Source organism: Somniosus microcephalus, chromosome 5, assembly GCF_052327205.1.
Source record: "Somniosus microcephalus isolate GS21.2 chromosome 5, FLI_Smic_1.0, whole genome shotgun sequence".
Lineage (NCBI taxonomy): Eukaryota > Metazoa > Chordata > Chondrichthyes > Squaliformes > Somniosidae > Somniosus > Somniosus microcephalus.
This window is the reverse complement of record NC_140991.1, coordinates 12,663,860-12,686,786: the sequence shown is the minus strand read 5'-3', so window position 1 is coordinate 12,686,786 and position 22,927 is coordinate 12,663,860. Positions and strand designations below refer to the sequence as shown.

General features: G+C 49.3%; 1 protein-coding gene across 3 annotated transcripts in view; it reads right to left on the bottom strand.

Moving 5' to 3' along the window:
* The window catches only part of LOC147116894 (uncharacterized), a 272,147-nt gene that overhangs the window by 106,393 nt on the left and 142,827 nt on the right, over positions 1–22,927 (bottom strand). For all 3 annotated transcript variants that reach the window (XM_085987337.1, XM_085987336.1, XM_085987338.1), the window contains one exon: positions 5,682–5,741. In XM_085987337.1, coding sequence (XP_085843463.1) covers positions 5,682–5,741 — 60 coding nt within the window. The remainder of the gene's footprint in view (positions 1–5,681; positions 5,742–22,927) is intronic.

Sequence of the window (22,927 nt, the reverse complement as noted above, 5' to 3'; positions counted from 1 at the left end):
GCTGGCAAACACTGAGCTCTGAATGAAGGCAAAGATAATTGGTAAGCTCTGGCCTGAGCCAAAAATACCTGTCCAAGTGTTGGTCCAAACCAGTAAACTCTCCTCCTTGGTCTCTGTCCAAAAAACCGTTGCACAAGAGTGAATGCTGCAAAATGGCTGGCCTTTATACTGCTGGGTAAGTGCCCTTTAATTAGCGCTCCCCGCGGCCCGGCTGGCCTGTGTACCGTTCCACTTCACAGTTGCTCGGGCCGCCCGGCGCACAATGGGCCGGCGCGAGTGAAGTTCCGGTTTGGGGCGCACAAAGGGCGTTGCACTATTAAATGACGTCATGATCTGCGCGCGCAGCAGGGCGCGCACTAAGACTTTGCGCCGGCGCTAAATGTGTCCTGAAGTTGGGGAGAGGCGCAGATCACGCTGCGCCCGGGCGATAAGCGCCTAGCGCTCGAGATCTACTCCTCCTAAGGCGCTAACGGCTGGCGCGCCCAACTGAATTTCTAGGCCAAAGCCTTCAGGCTTGTTTTTTTAGCGCTCTTAGACCTATTAGAATTATTATTTACTGTGGCCATGTTTGATTTAAACCGTTGATTTCTCTGACTGCCACTTTTGGTTTTTCTCCTTCCTATCTTTTGCTTTTATCCTTGTTTCCCTTTCCTCTGTCTCCCTGCTCAGGTTCCCAACCCCCTGCCATTTTAGTTTAAACCCTCCCCCACAGCACGAGCAAACATTCCCCCTAGGACATCGGTTCCAGCCCTGCCCAGGTGCAAACCGTCCGGTTTGAACTGGTCCCACCTCCCCCAGAACCGGTTCCAATGTCCCAGGAACTTGAATCCCTCCCCCTGGCACCATTCCTCTAGCCACGTATTCATCTGAAGTATCCTTCTATTTCTACTCTGACTAGCACGTGGCACTGGTACTATTTCCTTAGTGATAGTGGTTGTCTTTAGCTCCCCCCTCGCTGTGGCCCCTTGATTATCCATTATTGGGATGTTGTAAGTGTCTCCTACCGTGAAGAGAGATACAAAATATTTGTTCAGTGTCTCTGCCATTTCCCCGTTCCCCATTACTAATTCCCCAGTCTCATCCTCTAAGGGATCAATGTTTACTTTAGCTACTCTCTTTCCTTTTTATATACTTGTAGAAGCTCTTGCTATCTGTTTTAATATTTCTTGCCAGTTTAGTCTCATAATTCATCTCTCTCTATTATTTTTTTAGTCATCCTTTGCTGGTTTATAAAAATGTCCCAAGCCTCTGGTCTCCTACCAATCTTGGCAACATTGTATGCCTTCATTTTCAATTTGATACCATCCTTTACTTCCTTAGTTAGCCACAGATGGTGCTCCTTTCACTTAAAATCTTTCTTTCTCACTGGAATATATTTTTGTTGAGAGTTATGAAATATCTCCTTAAATGTCTGCCACTGCATTTCAACTGTCTTACCCTTTAATTTATTTTTCCAGTCCACTTTAGCCAGTTGTGCCCTCATGCCATTGTAATTGCCTTTGTTTAAGATCAGGACACTGGTTTGAGATACAACTTTCTCACCCTCCAACTGAATTTCAAATTCAAACATGCTATGATCACTCTTTCCTAGAGGATCCTTTACTATGAGATCATTTATTAGTTCTGTCTCATTACACAGTATCAGATCCAAGATAGCCTGCTCCCTGGTTGGTTCCATTACATACTGTTCCAGAAAACCATCCCGGATGCAGTCTATGAACTCCTCTTCAAGGCTACAATGGCCAATTTGATTTGTCCAATCAATATGGAGATTAAAATCACCCATGATTATTACCGTACCTTTTTTACAGGCCTCCATTATTTGTTGATTTATACTCTGTCCAACAGCAACAGTGGGGTCAGTAGACTACGCCCACCAGAGACTTTTTCCCCTTATTATTTTTTATCTCCACCCAAACCGATTCTACATCTTCATCTTCTGAGCCAATATCACTTCTCACCACTGCACTGATCCAATCCTTTACCTCTCTTTCCTTTCTGTCTATCCTTCTGTCAAATACCCTGGATTATTCAGTTCCCAGCCCTGGTCACCTTGCAACCACGTCTCTGTAATGCCAATCATAAGAACATAAGAACATAAGAAATAGGAGCAGGAGTAGGCCAATTGGCCCCTCGAGCCTGCTCCGCCATTCAATAAGATCATGGCTGATCTGATCCTAACCGCCAATACACTATGACAGGACTATCTCCTGAATCTAACAGAATTAGACACACGAAACAGGAGCAGGATCAGGCTACACGGCCCCTGGGCCCGCTCCGCTACCCACAGGGCCATGACCGATCCGCACCTAAACTCATGTCCAAATTCCTGCCCGCTCCCCGTAACCCTTAATTCCCTTTTCTTCTACGAAACTGTCTATTTCTGTTTTAAATTTATGTAATGATGTAGCTTCGACAGCTTTTTGGGGCAGCATATTCCATGGACCTACCACCCTCTGAGTGAAGTAGTTCCTCCTCATCTCAGTTTTGAAAGAGCAGCCCCTTATTCTAAGACTATGCCCCCTAGTTCTAGTTTCACCCATCATCGGGAACATCCTCCCCGCATCCACCCGATCCAACCCCTTCACAATCTTATATGTTTCAATAAGATCGCCTCTCATTCTTCTGAACTCCAATGAGTAGAGTCCCAATCTACTCAACCTCTCCTCATATGTCCATCCCCTCATCCCCGGGATTAACCGAGTGAACCTTCTTTGTACTGACTCGAGAGCAAGTATGTCTTTTCTTAAGTATGGACACCAAAACTGTATGCAGTATTCCAGGTGCGGTCTCACCAATACCTTGTACAACTGAAGCAATACCTCCCTATTTTTATATTCTATCCCCCTAGCAATGAAAGCCAACATTCCATTGGCCTTCTTAATCACTTGCTGCACCTGCATACTAACCTTTTGAGTTTCGTGCACCAGGACCCCCAGATCCCTTTGTACTTCAGTACTTTCCAGTTTCTTGCCATTAAGATAATAACTTGCTCTACGATTTTTCCTGCCAAAGTGCATAACCTCACACTTTCCAGTATTGTATTCCATCTGCCAAGTCTCTGCCCACTTACTTAGCCTGTCTATGTCCCCTTGCAGGTTTTTTATGTCCTCCTCTCTCACTACTTTCCCTCCCATCTTAGTATCATCTGCAAACTTTGATATGTTACACTCGGTCCCCTCCTCCAAATCGTTAATATAGATTGTAAAGAGTTGGGGACCCAGCACTGACCCCTGCGGAACACCACTGGTTACTGATTGCCAGTCTGAGAATGAACCATTTATCCCAACTCTCTGCCTTCTGTTAGATAGCCAATCCTCTATCCATGCCAGAATATTACCCCCAATCCCGTGATTTTTTATCTTAAGCAATAATCTTTTGTGTGGCACCTTGTCAAATGCCTTTTGGAAGTCTAAATACACTACGTCCACTGGTTCACCTTTATCCACCCTGTATGTTACTTCCTCAAAGAACTCCAGCAAATTTGTCAAACATGACTTCCCCTTCATAAAACCATGCTGACTTTGTCTTATTAAACTATGATTATCCAAATGTCCTGTTACTGTCTCCTTAATAATGGACTCCAAAATTTTACCTACCACAGATGTTAGGCTAACCGGTCTATAGTTTCCAGCCTTCTGTCTACTGCCCTTTTTAAATCAGATCATACCCATTTGTATCTATTTGTGCCGTCAACTCATCTCTGACCAATTTGATTGAATTTTTCGAGGGGGTGACTAGGTGTGTGGATGAGGGTAGTGCAGTTGATGTAGTCTACATGGACATCAGTAAGGCATTTGACAAAGTCCCACATGGGAGACTGGTCAAGAAGGTAAGAGCCCATGGGATCCAGGGCAATTTGGCACATTGGATCCAAAATTGGCTTAGTGGCAGGAGGCAGAGGGTGATGGTCAAAGGTTGTTTTTGTGACTGGAAGCCTATGTCCAGTGGTGTACCGCAGGGATCGGTGCTGGGTCCCTTGCTGTTTGTAGTGTACATTAATGATTTAGATATGAATGTAGGAGGTATGATCAGTAAGTTAGCAGGGGACGCGAAAATTGGTGGAGTGGTAAATAGCGAGGAGGGAAGCCTCAGGCTACCGGACGATATAGACGGGATGGTTAGATGGGCAGAACTGGCAAATGGAATTTAACCCTGAAAAGTGTGAGGTGATGCATTTTGGGAGTACAAACAAGGCAAGGAAATACACAATGAATGGTAGGATCCTAGGAAAGACAGAGGATCAGAGGGACCTTGGTGCGCATGTGCATAGATCCCTGAAGGCAGCAGGATAGGTAAATAAGGTGGTTAAAAAGGCATATGGGATACTTGCCTTCATTAGCCGAGGCATAGAATATAAGAGCAGGGAGGTTATGATGGAGCTGTACAAAACGCTAGTTAGGCCACAGCTGGAATACTGTATGCAGTTCTGGTCACCACACTATAGGAGGGATGTGATTTCATTGGAGAGGGTGCAGAGGAGATTCACTAGGATGTTACCTGGGCTGGAGCGCTTCAGCTATGAAGAGAGACTGGACAGGCTGGGGTTGTTTTCCTTAGAGCAGAGAAGGCAGAGGGGGGACCTGATTGAGGTGTACAAAATTATGAGGGGCCTAGATAGGGTAGATAGAAAGGAACTTTTCCCCTTAGTAGAGGGGTCATAACCAGGGGGCATAGTTTCAAGGTAAGGGGCAGGAGGTTTAGAGGGGATTTGAGGAAAAACTTTTTCACCCAGAGGGTGGTTGGAATCTGGAACTTACTGCCTGAAAGGGTGGTAGAGGCAGGAACCCTCACAACATTCAAGAAGCATTTAGATGAGCACTTGAAACGCCATAGCATACAAGGCTACGGACCAAGTGCTGGAAAATGGGATTAGAACAGACAGGGCTTGATGTCCGGCGCAGACACGATGGGCCGAAGGGCCTCTTTCTGTTCTGTATTACTCTATGACCCTATGGCTCTATCTATCTTGTTACGAATGCTGCGTGCTTTCAGATATAGAGCTTTTAACTTTGTCTTTTGAGGGACTTCAGTTACGTGGATAGACTGGAGAAACTGGGGTTGTTCTCCTTAGAGCAGAGAAGGTTGAGAGGAGATTTGATAGCGGTATCCAAAATCATGAGGGGTCTAGACAGAGTAGATAGAGAGAAACTGTTCCCATTGGCGGAAGGGTCGAGAACCAGAGGACACAGATTTAAGATGACTGGCACAAGAACCAAAGACAACATGAGGAAACACTTTTTTACGCAGCGATTGGTTAGGATCTGGAATGCACTGCCTGAAAGGGTGGTGGAGGCAGACTCAATCATGGCTTTCAAAAGGGAGTTGGATAAGTACCTGAAGGAAAAAAATTTGCAGAGCTACATGGAAAGGGCAGGGGAGTGGGACCAGCTGAAGTGCTCTTGCAGAGAACCGGCACAGGCTCGACGGGCTGAATGGCCTCCTTCTGTGCTGTAACCATTCTCTGATTCAATGAAACAAGCGGTAACCTGGCCTCCATTGACCTTGATGGGCTAACAGTGTTGTGAAGTTCACCATGTCCTGAATTGTGGACAAAAATCAGTGCCTTGCTGTTCAGTCCCAAAGTGTTGGATCACTAATGCTCGACCGCCTTCCAATGGCTTTTTTCTGAAACAAACATAAATGTCTTTCAAATGAAGACTATCTTTAATTGTACTTACGACAGGCTCCAGCTGCTAACTGCGGCACTTCAAGTGAATCATCAGCCATTTGATGTGCAGCTATTAAAGAAAAAAGAAGGTCTCAATACTCACATTACACATCAATGAAAATGCTGAATGCGGTTAACTGGTATTAACAGTAAAAGTGCCTCAAAATGTTGACAGACAGAGGCCAGATCTGTGACTCGCGCTCTATTCCACAACATTCCTACCTTTCAAGATAAGTGTACTGAACATCTATCTGGTTTTCAAGAGGGTTTAATAGCTCTCAGTAAAGGAACTTGACTTGAACGCCAGTATGTGCTCATTTGTAATATTTAGTGCACAACGATGTAAGTTTACTGCATGCTGACTTCCAACTCAGAGTTTCTGGTGTTGAACCGCGTCAGAACATAAGAACTAGGAGCAGGAGTAGGTCATACAGCCGCTCGAGCCTGCTCCGCCATACAGTAAGATCATGGCTGATCTTCAACCTCAACTCCACTTTCCCGCGATATCTCCATATCCCTTGATTCCCCGAGAATCCAAAAATCTATCTATCTTAGCCTTGAATATACTCAATGATTCAGCATCCACAGCCCTTTGGGGTAGAGAATTCCAAAGATTCACAACCCTCTGAGTGAAGAAATTCCTCCTCAGCTCAGTCTTAAATGACTGACCACTTATCCTGAGACTGTGCCCCCCTAGTCCTTGACTCTCCAGCCATGATACTGTGCCCCCCTAGTCCTTGACTCTCCAGCCATGAGACTGTGCCCCCCTAGTCCTTGACTCTCCAGCCATGAGACTAAGCCCCCCTAGTCCTTGACTCTCCAGCCAGAAGAAATAACCTCTCAGCATCTACCCTGTCAATCCCCCTCAGAATCTTATATGTTTCAATGAGATCACCTCTCATTCTTCTAAACTCCAATTTACTCAATCTCTCCTCATAGGACAACAATCTCATCCCAGGGATCAATCTAGTGAACCTTCATTCCACCGCCTCCAAGGCAAGTATGCCCTTCCTCAGATAAGGAGACCAAAACTGTGCACAGTACTCCAGGTGTGGTCTCACCAAAGCGCTGTACAATTGCAGCAAGACTTCCTTACTCTTGTATTCCAACCCCTTTGCAATAAAGGCCAATATGCCGTTTGCCTTCCTAATTGCTTGCTGTGCCTGCATGCTAACTTTCTGTGTTTCCTATACGAGGGCACCTAAATTCTCTGAACACCAACATTTCATAGTTTCTCACCATTTAAAAAATATTCTGTTTTTATAATCTTCCTACCAAAGTAAATAACCTCACATTTCCCCACATTATACTCCATCTGCCACTTTATTGCCCATATCCCTTTGCAGGCTCTTTGTGCCCTCCTCACAGCTTACTTTCCCACCTAGCTTTGTATCATCAGCAAACTTGGATACATTGCACTCGGCCCCTTCATCCAAGTCATTAATACAGATTGTAAATAGCTGCGGCTCAAGCACTGATCCTTGCAGCACCCCACTAGTTACAGGCTGCTGTTTATCCCTAGTCTCTGTTTTCTGTCCATTAACCAATCCTCTATCCATGCTAATATATTACCCCCAACCCCATGAGCCTTTATCTTACTTAGCAACCATTTATGTGGCACCTTATCGAATGCCTTTTGGAAATCCAAATATACTACATCGATTGGTTCCCCTTTATCTATCCTGCTAGTTACAGCCTAAAAAAACTCTAATAAATTTGTTGAACACGATTTTCCAGTAATAAAACCATGTTGACTCTGTCTAATCATATTATGATTTTCTAAATGGTGGGAGATGGTAATGCTGTTGAATGTCAAGAGGAGATGGTTAGAATCTCTCTTATTGTAGATGGTCATTGCCTGGCACTTGTGTGGCGCGAATGTTACTTGTCATTTATCAGCCCAAGCCTGAATGTTGTCCAGGTCTTGCTGCATGCGGGCACAGATTGCATCATTATCTGAAGAGTTGTGAATTGAACTGAACACTGTACAATCATCAGCGAACATCTCTGACCTTATGATTGAGGGAAGGTCATTGATGAAGCAGCTGAAGATGGTTGGGCCTAGGATACTGCCCTGAGAAACTCTTGCAGCGATGTCCTGGAGCTGAGATTATTAGCCCCCAACAACCACAACCATCTTCCTTTGTGCAAGGTATGACTCCAGCCATCTGATTCCCATTGAAATCAATTTTACTCGGGCTCCTTGATGCCGCACTCGGTCAAATGCTGCCTTGATGTCAAGGGCAGTCACTCTGGAATTCAGCTCTTTTGTCCATGTTTGGACAAGGCTGCAATGAGTTCTAGAGCCGCGTGGTCCTGGCAGAACCCAAACTTAGCGTCGGTGAGGTTATTGGTGAGTAAGTGCCGCTTGATAGCACTGTCGACGACAGCTTCCATCGCCTTGCTGATGATAGAGGGTAGATTGATGGGGCGGTAACTGGCTAAATTGAATTTGACGTGCTTTTTGTGGACAGGACATACCTGTGCAATTTTCCACTTTGTAGGGTAGATGCCAGTATTGTAGCTTGGCTAGAGGTGTGGTTAGGTCTGGAGCACAAGTCTTCAGCACGATAGCCGGGATGTTGTCGGGCCCACAGCCTTTGCTGTATCCAGTGCGCTCAGCCGTTTCTTGATATTACGTGGAGTGAATCGAATTGGTTGAAGACTGGCTTCTGTGACGGTGGGAACCTCAGGAGGAGGCCGATATGGTTCATCCACTCAGCACTTCTGGCTGAAGATGGTTGCAAACTCTTCAGTCTTGTGTTTTGCACTCGTGTGCTGGGGATGTTCATGGAACCTCCTCCCCTTAGTTGTTTAATTGTCCACTACTATTCATGATTGGATGTGGCAGAATTGCAGAGCTTTGATCTGATCAGTTGATTGTGGGGTCGCTTAGCTCTGCCTATAGAATGCTGCTTCTGCTGTTTAGCATGCATGTAGTCCTGTGTTGCACCTTCACCAGGTTAGCACCTCATTTTTAGGTACGCCAGGTGCTGCTCCTGGCATGCTCCTCTACTCTCCTCATTGAACCAGGGTTGCTCTCCTAGCTTGATGCTAATGGTAGAATGAGAGATGTGCCAGGCCATGAGGTTACAGATTTTGGTGGAATACCATTCTTCTGCTGCTGATGGCCTACAGCACCTCATGGACGCAAAGTTTTGAGCTGCTAGATGTGTTTTGATAATTTGCCTTCAATTTCATGGGCTTCAACCTTAGTTAACAGTCTCTTATGACAAACTTTATCAAATGCCTTCTGATAGTCCATATATAGACATTCCCCTGTCCACTACTTTAGTCACCTCTTCAAAAAATTCAATAAGGTTCGTCAGGCATGACCTACCTTTTACAATGTTGGCTCTCTAATCAGCTGAAAATTTTCAAGGTGTTCAGTCACTCTACCCGTAATTATAGATTCCAGTAATTTCCTGACAACAGATGTTAGGCTAACTGGTCTATGATTCCCTGGTTTCCATTCTTAAACAGCAGAGTGACATGCAAAATTTTCCAATCTAAAGGAAGGGTTCTTGAAATGAGAGAACTTTTGAAGATTATACTTAGGCCATCTGCCATGTGCTCACCTACTTCCTTTAAAACCCTGGGATGGAAACCATCTGGTCCTGGGGATTTGTCACTCTTTAGTGCCACTATTTTCTTCATTACTGTTACTTTGCTTATGTTAATTTTGTTGAATCCCGGTCCCTGATTCAATATTAGTTTCCTTGGGATTTCCGGCGTGCTATCCTCTTGCTTTACTGTAAATACTGACGCAAAGTAATTATTCAACATGTATGTCATTTCCTTATTATCATTGACAATATCACCTTTATCAGTTTTCAAGGGGCCAACATTGTTCCTGATTACATAGAAACATAGAAGATAGGAGCAGGATTAGGCCATTTGGCCCCTCGAGCCTGCTCCGCCATTCAATGAGATCATGGCTGATCATCCAAATTCAGTACCCTGTCCCTGCTTTCTCCCCATATCCCTTGATCCCTTTAGCCTTAAGAAATATATCCAACTCCTTCTTGAATATATTTAATGAATTGGCCTCCACCGCCCTCTGTGGCAGAGAATTCCACAGGTTCACCACTCTCTGGGTGAAGAAATTCCTCCTCATCTCAGTCCTAAATGGCTTACCCCTTATCCTTAGACTATGACCCCTGGTTCTGGACTCCCCGGCCATCGGGAACATCCTTCCTGCATCTAGTCTGTCCAGGCCTGACAGAATTTTATACGTTTCGATGAGATCCCCTCTCAATCTTCTAAACTCCAGTGAGTATAAGCCCAATCAACACAATCTCTCCTCATACGTCATTCCTGCCATCCCAGGTATCAGCCTGGTGAATCTTCGCTGCACTCCTTCCATGGCAAGAACATCCTTCCTCAGATAAGGCGACCAAAACTGCACACAATACTCAAGGTGCGGTCTCACCAAGGCCCTGTACAACTGTAGCAAGACATCTTTGTTCCTGTACTCGAACCCTCTTGCTACGAAGGCCAACATACCATTTGCCTTCTTAGGTACATTTAGGTGGCCTCGTACAGGAAACACAGAAAGTTAGCATGCAGGTACAGCAAACAATTAGGACGGCAAATGGCATGTTCGTCTTTATTGCAAGGTGGTTGGAGTACAAGAGTAAGGAAGTCTTACTACAATTGTACAGGGCTTTGGTGAGACCACACCTGGAGTACTGCGCACAGTTTTGGTCTCCTTATCTGAGGAAGGACATAATTGCCTTAGAGGTGGTGCAACGAAGGTTCACTAGATTGATCCCTGGGATGAGAGGGTTCTCCTATGAGGAGAGATTGCGTAGATTAGGTCTATACTCTCTGAAGTTTAGAAGAATGAGAGGTGATCTCACTAAAATATAAAAGACACTGAGGGGGATTGACAGGGAGATTGTTTCCTCTGGCTGGAGTCTAGAACTAGAGGTATAGTCTCAGGATAAGACTGAGATGAGGAGGAATTTCTTCACTAAGAGGATCATGAATCTTTGGAATTCTCTACCACAAAGGGCTGTGGATGCTGAGTCATTAAGTATATTCAAGTTGAAATAGATAGAATTTTGGACTCTAGGAGAATCAAAGGATATCAGCCATGATCTCATTGAATGGCGGAGCAGGCTCGAGGGGCCGAATGGCCTATTCTTGCTCCTATCTTCTATGTTTCTATATTGGGATCGGACAGGAAAGTGGAGTTGAGGTTGAAGATCAACCATGATTTTACTGAATAGCGGAGCAGGCTCAAGGGGCTGTTTGGCCTACTCCTGCTCCTAAATCTTATGTTCTTATGAACATCCAGGGGTCACCAGTTACTAGAAACTTTACTGGACCAGTCACATTAATACTGTGGCTACAAGAGCAGGTAGAGGCTGGGTGTTCTGCAGTGAGTGACTCACCTCCTGACTCCCCAAAGCCTTTCCATCATCTACAAGGCACAAGTCTGGAGTATGATGGAATACTCTCCACTTGCCTAGCTGAGCTCCAATAACTTCAAGAAACTCGATATCATCCAGGACAAAGCAGCCCACTTCATTGGCACCCCATCCACCACCTTAAACATTCAATCCCTCCACCACCGGCGCACCGCAGCTGCAGTGTGTACCGTTGGTCGTGGGGAAGCTTTTAGAAACAATAATCTGGGACAAAATTAACAGTCATTTGGATAAGTGTGGATTAATTAAGGAAAGCCAGCACGGATTTGTTAAAGGAAATCGTGTTTAACTAACTTGATTTGAGTTTTTTGATGAAGCAGCAGAGAAGATTGATGAGGGTAATGTGGTTGATGTCGTGTACATGGACTTCCAAAAGGCGTTTGATAAGGTGCCACATAATAGGCTTGCCAGCAAAGTTGAAGCCCATGGAATAAAAGGGACAGTGGCAGCATGGATACAAATTGGCTAAGTGACAGAAAACAGTGAGTAGTGGTGAACGGTTGTTTTTCGGACTAGAGGAAGGTACACAGTGGTGTTCCTCCCAAAGTGGATATCTTCACATTTCTCTACATTATATTCCACCTGCCATGTTCTTGCCCACTCACTTAGCCTGTCTATATTCCCATGAAGCCTCCTTGCATGCTCCTCACAACTTACCAACTTTGTATCATCAGCAATCTTGGATATATTATATTTGGCCTCCTCATTCAAATCATTGATGTAGATTGTGAATAGCTGAGGCCCAAGCACTGATCCTTGCGGTACCCCATTAGTTACAGCCTGACATCCTAAAAATGACCCGTTTATTCCTACTCTTTGTTTTCTGTCCATTAACCAATCCTCAATCCATGCTAGTATATTACCCCCAATCCCATGAGCCCTAATTTTGTTTAATAATCTCTTGTGTGGCACCTTATAGAATGCCTTCTGAAAATTCAAATATACCACATCTATTGGTTCCCCCTTATCTATTCTGCTGGTTACAACCTCAAAACAGATTCATCAAACACGACTTCCCTTTCATAAATCTGTGTTGACTCTGCCCAATCCTATTAGTATTTTCCAAGTGCCCCGTTACCACATCCTTAATAGTAGATTTTAGCATTTTCCCTACTACTGATGTCAGGCTAACTGGTCTGTAGTTCCCCATTTTCTCTCTCCCTCCTTTCTTAAATAGTGGGGTTACTTTTGCTACCTTCCAATCCACGGGAACTGTTCTAGAATCTATGGAGTTTTGGAAGATGACAACCAATGCATCCAATATCTCTATAGCCACCTCTTTCAAAACCCTAGGATGTAGGCCATCAGGTCCAGGGGATTTATCGGCTTTCAGTCCCATTAATTTCTCCAGTGCTACTTTTTTACTAATACTGATTTCTTTCAGTTCCTCATTCTCGTTAGAGCCTTGCTTCTCCACTATTTCCGGGAAGTTTTTTGCGTCTTCTTCCGTGAAGACAGACACAAAGGCCGGAATTTTGCCCACGCTCCGGGGGCGGGTTGGGAAGCGGGACATCCAGCAAAATCACAAACCCGTAGGAAACCCGCTGTCAACCCGCCTCCAATCAATCTTCCCAAGTGTCGGGTCCCCGATTTGCGCATGGACCCGACACCTAGCAGCGGGAAGAGGTTGTTAACAGACAGTTAACAGGACCTTTTGCAATTTTGACACTTTTACTTCGGGCTTCCCGATGTCCGGACACCACGCCAGGTAAGTGTGGCGTGTTGTGAGTCTGCTGTAGTGTTTCTGCATTGATGACAGCTGCAGAAGTGGTCTGAAGGTGCACTGGTGAGTTTCAGAGGTAAGGAAATGTTGGGAAATTCATTTTTAATGCAGTTAGACTTTTTGTAGGTAAGAAGTTTTGAATTGGCTGTCTAGTCCCACCTCATTGGGAGAGAACCTCTCTCACCAGTGACAGATCACTTTGGTAAGCTCATCTGCAGCTACCATCTGTTCTAGCCTAAGGAGGGGGTTACTGGAGAGCCTGGGTGCAAGAACTCACCTGTGAACAGTCATTGTCAGTGTTTGCAGCACCTCAATGCTGTCAAACACTGAGAAATGAGCTGTCAAAGAAAAAATGTGTGTGATCCCTTTAAGAAAACCGGCAGATGACGCGTCATCAAATGACGTCATCTGACCGGCTATTTCTTAATTGGCCGGCAAACCCGCAGCGCGGGCTTAACTAGGCCAATTGACGTAAAATCACGTCCCTGGGCCGGATGAAGTTGGGGGCGGGACTGGACCCGGAAACCAGCTGACCCGCTCCCAAGGCGCATCGATCGATAAAATCGCGGCCAAAGTATTTGTTTAATTTTCCTGCCATTTCCTTATTCCCCATTATAATTTCTCCTGTCCCAGCCTATAAGGGACCCACACTTACTTTCGCTAATCTTTTCCTTTTTACATACCTATAGAAGCTTTTACAATCTGTTTTTATGTCTCTCGCTAGTTTACTCTCATATTCTATTTTCCCTTTCTTTATCAATTTCTTGGTCCTCCTTTGCTGAATTCTAAAATCCTCCCAATCCTCAGGCTTACTACTCTTTTTGGCATCATTATAAGCCTCTTCCTTTGATCTAATACTATCTTTAACTCCTCTTGTTAGCCACAGTTGGGCCACTTTTCCTGTGGGGTTTTTGTGCCTTAAAGGAATGTATATTTGTTGTAAATTATGTATTAATTCTTTAAATGCTAGCCATTGCTGATCTACCGTCATACCTTTTACTGTAGTTTCCCAATCTACCTTAGCCAAATCACAGCTCATACTGACGTAGTTTGCTTTGTTTAGATTTAAGACTCTAGTTTCGGATTTAACTAAATCACTTTCCAACTCAATATAGAATTCTATCATATTATGGTCACTCTTCCCTAAAGGCCTGTTTACTATAAGGTTCTTATATAACCCTTTCTCATTGCACAATATTAGATCAAAAATAACCTGTTCCCTAGTTGGTTCCTTAACATACTGATCTAGAAAACTATCTTGCATACATTCCATGAATTCGTCCTTCACACTATTACTGCAAATTTGGTTTGCCCAGTCTATATGTAGATTAAAGTCCCCCATGATCACTGTATTACCCTTGTTACATGCTCCTCTAATTTCCTGATTTATACTCTGCCCTACATTACAATTACTGTTTGGGGGCCTGTGGTAAACCACTGTCGTTCACTGTGTTCACTATTGTTGTTGTTGTTGTCGTTCACTCTCGTTTCACTGTTATACCTGACTATGCCTCAGCTGACTCCGCCCTTGGCTACCTGGTATAAGGACGGCTGCACGGCAGCTCTCTGCCATTCGGTCGTCCACTAGAGGCATAGTCCTGATCTGTTTGTAGTTGCATTCAGTAGTTAATAAAAGCCTGTTGTTCCGAACTCTACTCAGCCTTTTATTAGAATCAATTGCGCATCAATTTTATTAACTACAGACAAAAAAAAAATAACGATGCTGCAGATACTTAAGATCAAGTGCCTGGAACTCGACCCGCAAGAACCGGACTCGCCTGCTAAGTTCTCACATTGGTTGAACTGTTTTGAGTCTTTTCTGGCTGCATCCGGCGAGACCGTCGCCACCGACGCCGACAAGCTCAGGGTGCTGAATTCGAAAGTAAACCACCGAGCTTTTGCCCTTATCCGGGACGCTACGAGATACCAGGGGGCTATCGACATTTTAAAGGAACAATATGCACGCCCGGTCAACTATGTTTACGCAAGACATCTCCTGGGGTCCCGCAAACAACAGCCCGGGGAACCCACAGAAGCATACATACGGGCGCTGAAGGAACTCGGCCGAGCCTGCGAATGCAAGCAAGTATCAGCCACGGAACATACGGAGGAGCTCATCCGGGACGCCCTCGTTGCGGGCCTCAGGTCCACTCACACACAGCAGCGACTGCTGGAAAGTAGCGAGCTCGACCTGAAGAAGGCGATTTCACTCACCCTTTCGTTGGACGTAGCCCATCGGAACATGGAGGCCTACTCCCCGGACCGCGCGGCCGCCTCGTGGATGTCGCGGCCGCTGCCATCTTGGGACGTGGCGCCGCCCCGAGCCCCGGCCCCAACTGCTGCAGCGATGTCCCGCCCGAGCCAGAAATGTTATTTCTGTGGCCAAACCAAACACCCCAGGGCGCGCTGCCCGGCGAAAAACGCTGTCTGCTCTGCCTGCGGTAAGAAGGGACACTACGCTGGCGTCTGCAGAAGTCAGAAGACCCCTACCTCCAGCAGCGCCGCTTGCGATTCGTGGGAGCGGCCATCTTGCCTTCCTCCAGCCCCGTGGGGATCGGGATCGTCATGGGCACCGCCATTTTGTCCTTCTTCTCCGACGCCGCCATTTTGTCCGCCATTTTGCCAACGGGCCCCCGACTCACCCACCGCCTCACCGGGGTTTTACAGCGACGCTCCCGACTCCACAGCGGCCTCCATTACGCTGGATCAATCCAGACCCCATCAGCTAGCCAGGTCCACGATGGACATCCAGGTAAATGGCTGCGCCACAACTTGCCTTTTTGATTCCGGGAGCACGGAGAGCTTCATACACCCTGATACGGTACGGCATTATTCCCTCTCGGTCCTGCCAGCGCGCCATCGGATCTCCATGGCCTCAAAATCTCACTCAGCAGACGTCGGCGGCTACTGCGTAGTGACCCTTTCGGTGAGGGGCTCCGTTTATAAAAATGTAAAGCTCTTTGTCCTGCCACATCTCTGCGCTGCCGTTCTGCTGCGGTTGGACTTTCATTGTCACTTTAAGAGTGTCACCTTGACATACGGTGGACCTTTTCCCCCACTCACTGTCTGCAACCAGCAGTTTTTAAATTGCCCACCGCGCCCCACCTGTAGTCTCACCACCCTCAAAATCACCCCCCCCCCCCCTGTTCGCTAACCTCACCCGCGACTGCAAGCCTATCGCCACAAAGAGCAGGCGATACAGCACCGGGGACAGATCCTTTATAAGGTCTGAGGTGACGCGGCTCCTGAAGGAGGGGATTATTGAGGGTAGTACCAGCCCCTGGCGAGCTCAGGTGGTAGTCGTTAAGACCGGCAACAAGCAGCGCCTGGTCATCGACTACAGCCAGACAATCAACAAGTACACCTAGTTGGACGCATACCCTCTCCCCCGCATAGCCGACATGGTTAATAAGATAGCGCAATATCGCGTTTTCTCGACCATTGACCTCAAGGCAGCATACCACCAAATCCCTATCAGCCCTGAGGACCGCCAGTACACAGCTTTCGAGGCAAACAGCCGTCTTTTTCACTTCCTCAGGGTTCCTTTCGGCATCACCAACGGTGTCTCCGTCTTCCAGAGGGAGATGGACCGGATGGTCGACCAGAATGCGTTACAGGCCACGTTTCCCTACCTGGACAACGTGACCATCTGCGGCCATGACCTGCAGGACCATGACGCCAACCTTGATAAGTTCCTTCGCACGGCCCAACTCCTAAACCTCACGTACAACAAGGAAAAGTGCATATTCCGCACAGCCCGCCTCGCTATCCTTGGCTGCGTGGTGGAACACGGAGTCATCGGTCCTGACCCCGACCGGATGCGCCCCCTGATGGAACTTCCCCTGCCCCACTGTCTCAAGGCCCTCAAAAGGTGCCTGGGCTTCTTTTCCTATTACGCCCAGTGGGTCCCTCACTATGCGGACAAAGCCCGTCCACTTATCAAGTCCACTTCCTTTCCCCTGACGACGGAGGCCCGCTCAGCCTTTCACCGTATAAAAGATGACATTGCCAAGGCCACCATGCACTCGGTGGATGAGTCCATCCCCTTCCAGGTGGAGAGCGATGCATCCGACTTCGCCCTGGCCGCTACCCTTAACCAGGCGGGAAGACCCGTGGCCTTCTTTTCACGAACCCTCCAGGGCTCCGAACTCAGACACTCCTCTGTGGAAAAGGAGGCCCAGGCCATTGTGGAGGCGGTGCGCCACTGGCGGCACTACCTGGCTGGAAAACGATTTACCCTGCTTACTGACCAGCGTTCAGTCGCTTTCATGTTCAATAATAAGCAGAGGGGCAAAATCAAAAATGACAAGATTTTGAGGTGGAGAATTGAACCTTCCACCTACAATTACGACATCTTGTACCGGCCCGGGAAACTCAACGAACCCTCAGATGCTCTATCGCGAGGCACATGCGCCAACGCGCAGATCGATAGACTACGGGGCCTCCACAACGACCTCTGCCACCCGGGGGTCACCAGGTTCTTCCACTTCATCAAGGCCCGCAACCTGCCTTACTCCATCGAGGAGGTCAGGACCATGACCAGGAGCTGCCCAGTCTGTGCAGAGTGCAAGCCGCGCTTCTATATGCCTGACAGAGCAAACCTGATCAAGGCCACCCGCCCCTTTGAGCGCCTGAGTGTCGACTTTAAAGGGCCCCTCCCCTCCTCTGACCGTAATGTGTACTTCCTCAACATAGTTGATGAGTACTCCAGTTTCCCTTTCGCCATCCCCTGCCCGGACATGACCACCGCTACGGTCATTAAATGCCTGCACAACCTCTTTGCTTTGTTCGGTTTTCCCAGCTATATTCATAGCGACCGGGGCTCGTCCTTCATGAGCGACGAACTCCGTCAGTACCTGCTCATGAGAGGTATTGCCTCAAGCCGGACCACCAGCTACAACCCCCGGGGGAACGGACAGGTTGAAAGAGAGAACGCGACGGTCTGGAAGGCGGCCCTCCTAGCCTTAAAATCTAGGGGCCTTCCGACCTCCCGTTGGCAGGATGTCCTACCTGATGCGCTCCACTCCATCCGGTCACTGCTGTGTACTGCCACCAACGCCACCCCCCATGAGCGAATGTTCGTTTTTCCCCGGAGGTCCACATCCGGCACCTCACTACCACACTGGCTGATGTCCCCAGGGCCCGTCCTGCTGAGGAAGCATGTAAGGTCCCACAAAACGGCTCCCCTGGTAGAGAAGGTTCACCTCCTCTATGCCAACCCCCAGTACGCCTACGTGGCATACTCGGACGGGCGGGAGGATACAGTCTCCATTAGAGATCTGGCACCCTCGGGGTCCACTGACCCGTCACCATTGCCCTCCACCACGACCCCCTTCGACACGGCCCAAAATTCAGTAGACCCAATTCTCACCCCTGTCCATTCCACCCCAGTAGACGGCATGCCGCGACCCCAGGACCCATCGGAGTCCACTCGCCCACCCAACACCAAAGGGGACGATACGCCGGTGCTCGATCCCGTTCAAGACGCGTCGTTGGAAGCTGTACCATCTCAACCGTCGCCATGAAGATCTCGATGGCAAACGAGGCCGCCCGACAGACTCACCTACTCGAACTTTTGATACACTTCACCCCGCCGGACTTAATTTTAAACGAGGGGTGAATGTGGTAAACCACTGTCGTTCACTGTGTTCACTATTGTTGTTGTTGTTGTTGTCGTTCACTCTCGTTTCACTGTTATACCTGACTATGCCTCAGCTGACTCCGCCCTTGGCTACCTGGTATAAGGACGGCTGCACGGCAGCTCTCTGCCATTCGGTCGTCCACTAGAGGCATAGTCCTGATCTGTTTGTAGTTGCATTCAGTAGTTAATAAAAGCCTGTTGTTCTGAACTCTACTCAGCCTTTAATTAGAATCAATTGCGCATCAGGGCCTATAAACAACTCCCACCAATGTTTTCTGCCCCTTACTGTTTCTTAGCTCCACCCAAACTAATTTTACTTTGTGATTTTCAGAGCTAAGATCCTTAGGCCTAGAAATTCAGTATAGCCACGTTCGGGGCGCTACAGTCGGGCGGCCGCTAAAGTTTGCGCCTGGCGCAATTTCGCGCCACCTTCGCCGATATTCAGTGGCATCGCCCCAAGAGGTTGCTGCTGCGCTAAAACAGGCGATGCACGACTATCATTAGGCGCTAAGCCGGCGGCCCGGGGCGAAACCCCCAAGGGTGGGCGCAGCACAGGTGCGGCGAGTTGCTGATTGACGGCAGACAATCTGGCGCCGGTCAGCTCTTAAAGCAGGAGGTTTGATTTGTCTGGCTGCCATGCCCTGCACACTGCAGCCCTGAAGCAAGGCCTGACCAATGCTGGTTCATCAGTTCTACGCCCTGGACCATGGGGAAGCCCGCTATTCTTCCAAATCCCATTGTACGCTCTTGCTGCTTGTCCAGGGTCATGGGGAAGGAGATGTACTGACGTCTCCTTCTGAAAAGGGCATTGTTCACCTGTCGGATGCAGCAATGTACCGCGAACTGGGAGATGTTGGCAATGTCCCCAGTAGCGGATTGGAAGGTGCCCGTGGCATAGAAGTTGAGAGCCACCGTCACCTTCACTGCCACCGACAGAGACGTCCTGCTCCTCAGCTGTGGCTGCAGATCTCTGCGAAGCAGGTGGCAGATCTCAGTGACCACCTCCCTTCTGAATCGCAGCCTCCAAACACACTGCTCCTCAGACATGTTCAGATATGAGAGCTGCTGGCGGTATACCCTGGGTGGGTAAGGCCTCCTGGCCTAGAAATTCAGTTGCGTTCGCCAGCCGTTAGCGCCATAAGAGGAGTAGATCTCGAGCGCTAGACACTTAGCGGCCGGGCGCAGAACGATCTGCGCCTACGCCCAACATCAGTAGACATTTAGCGCTGGCGCAAAGTGTTTGCACGCGCTCAGCTGCGCGCGCAACTTATGATGTCATTTCGTCGTGCAACGCCGTTTGTGCGCCCCAAACCTGAACTTCAGTGGCGCCCACCCAATGTGGGCGTGGCGCTGTTAAGAACTGTGAAGTGGAACGCAGCAGAGGCCCTGCGGGCCTCGGGGAGCGCAAATTAAAGGGCACTTAGACTGAACTATAAAGGGCAGCCATTTTGCTGCAATGACTTTAGTGCAACGGATTTCTGGACAGAGACCAAGGAAGAGACCTTACTGATTTGGGCCAACATAGGAGAGGTATTTTTGGCTTCTGGCCAGAGCTTGGAAATTTGACTCACTGTGATTTCACTGTTTGCAAGTATATTATGGGGGCTGCATGGGGTTCCAACCCTCAGTTCCAGCATTATGTGCGAAGGGCTCGCAGACGCTGTGTGAGAGGGGCAGCCATGCCTAGACGCAGAGGGGCCATCAGGTGTCGGCAACGTAGGCCTTACCCACTCAGGGAATACCGCCAGCAGGTGTCCTATCTCACCATGACTGCCGCGCAGTGTGTTAAGAGGCTGCGCTTCAGAAGGGAGGTGGTTGCAGAGATCTGCCAGCTGCTTCACAGAGATCTGCGTCCACAGCTGATGTGCAGGACGTCTCTGTCGGTGGAAGTGAAGGTCACGGTGGCTCTGAACTTTTATGCAAGCGGCTCCTTCCAAGCCGCTGCTGGGGACATAGCTAACATCTCCCAGTTCGCCGTGCATCGCTGCATCCGTCACCGATGCCCTTTTCACAAGGAGACACCAATTCATCTCCTTCCCCATGACCCTAGAGAGGCAGGAGCAGCGTGCAGTTGGGTTTGCGAGGATCGCCGACTTCCCCATGGTGCAGGGCGCCATTGACTGCACGCATGTGGCTTTGCGGGCACCTATCGACAATGCCGAGGATTACCGCAACCGGAAGGGCTACCATTCCCTCAATGTACAGCTGGTGTGTGACCACAGGCAGCGCATCCTAGCTGTCAATGCCCGCTTTCCAGGCAGCAGCCACGATGCATTTATCCTGCGCCAGACTACTGTGGCTGACATGTTCCAGGCACAGCCTCCCCCAAGAGGATGGCTTATCGGGGACAAAGGCTATCCTTTGTGTACATGGCTCATGACCCCGCTCCGCGCGCCCAGGACCCCTGCTGAGGAGGCATACAACGCAAGCCATCAAGCCACAAGGAACATCATAGAGCAAACGATTGGCGTCCTCAAGCAACGGTTCCGCTGCCTGGATCGCACCGGCGGATCTCTGCAGTATTCGCCGGATAGAGTCTCCCAGTTCATCGTCGTTTGCTGCATGCTGCACAACCTGGCTATCCGCAGGACTCAGGCACTGCCACCTCACGTTGGACCAGCACCTCAGGAGGACGAGCAGGAGGACCATGAGGAGGAGAAGGAGGAGGAGTACCAGCCCAGGAGGGAGCCACAAGGTCCAAGGGCCGTCCGTCGGCGGCTTATTGAACGACACTTCTAGGCCCCCTGTCAGGGAATGGCTTGCGGCAATGAAGGGACATGAATGCAGCCGCTCCGCAAGCCCTCAGCCGGTTAACGCAACAACCACTTCAAACATCACACATGGACAAGCTGAATAAAGAAAAAGCTTTATTGAACAAACTCAGGGCCCTTCCCACATGAAACCCAAAAACACACAACACCCCCAAAAAACAGTCAAAAACATATCTCACTCCCACAACCTGGGGAGGAATAACAAAACTTGTCCATCCAAATGGCCTTCATCCTCGGCCTTACCAAAAGAACCCCCCCCATAGACAGCACAAGCACCCCCATATAAAAAAACATTTGCCTTCATCCTCGGCCTTACCAAAAGAACCCCCCCCATACACAGCACAAGCACCCCCATATAAAAAAACATTTGCCAACACACTCTACTTTGTGTGCCGACAGGGCGAGTCCTTGTCCAGCCTTTTCCGGCTCCTGGACGACCTGCTGCTCTGCCTCAACCTGGGCCCTGTGGGTGTTGCAAGGCTGGGGGAAGGCTCCTGAGGGGCACATTGCGTGATGGCAGATGCCCTTGGGGGTCGGCCTAGACGAGCTCTGGCCCTCGAGGGGCCGGCTGCTGACTGCTGCAGCTGTGGCTGGGCAGCATCAGTCTCTCCAGCAGCTCGTCGCAGCTTTGCTGGGGGAGTGGCAGTGGCGGCTGCAGCAATGGGGGCAAGCTGGCTGATGGCAGGCGCTCACTGGTCACCAGAGACACTGGCACTCGGCCGGGCTGGCACTGCAGCAAGCGCAGCAATCTGGTGAAGGCCAGACCGCTGTGCTGCAGCAGCCCGGCGGGTGCCCTGGCGATGCATGCGTGACACAGCGAGTGTGGCAGCAGTGAGTGCCCGTACTGCCCTGGTCTGTGCCCGCATCAGACCAGCCAGTGACTGCACGGTACCACTGATCAACTGTCCACTCGCTGCCTGTGCTGCCCTGAAGTCGTCCCGACTCGGGTCCTGTGCTGCCCTGAATTCGGCCCGACTCGCGTCCTGTGATGCCCCGAATTCGGCCCGACTCGCGTCCTGTGATGCCCCGAATTGTGCCCGACTCGCGTCCTGTGATGCCCCGAATTGTTCGAGACCCCTGGCCTGTGCTGCCGCGAGTTGTTCGAAACCCCTGGCCTGTGAGGCTCCGAAATCGGACACACTATGAGCCAGGGACTCAATGGCCTCAGGCAACCGTGCCACAATCCCCATGAACTCGGTGTGCCGCCGATCCGAGTCCGCGGACATTTGATCAAGGAGGCGCACCTCCTGGGCGAGGACCGTCTCCGGACTGGAGGCCGGACTCTCCCTCTGGGGAGAAGGCCGCCGAGCTGGCCGACCCTTCCCGCGTGGCTGCACGCCACTGGGCCCAGCAACTACACTCCCCTGCAACACTTCCCCCCTCTGGGGAGAAGGCCGCCGAGCTGGCCGACCCTTCCCGCGTGGCTGGACGCCACTGGGCACAGGAGCTACACTCCCCTGCAACACTTCCCCCCTCTGGGGAGAAGGCAGCCGAGCTGGCCGACCCTTCCCGCTTGGCTGGACGCCACTGGGCACAGCAACTACACTCCCCTGCAACACTTCCCCCCTCTGGGGAGAAGGCCGCCGAGCTGGCCGACCCTTCCCGCGTGGCTGGACGCCACTGGGCACAGGAGCTACACTCCCCTGCAACACTTCCCCCCTCTGGGGAGAAGGCAGCCGAGCTGGC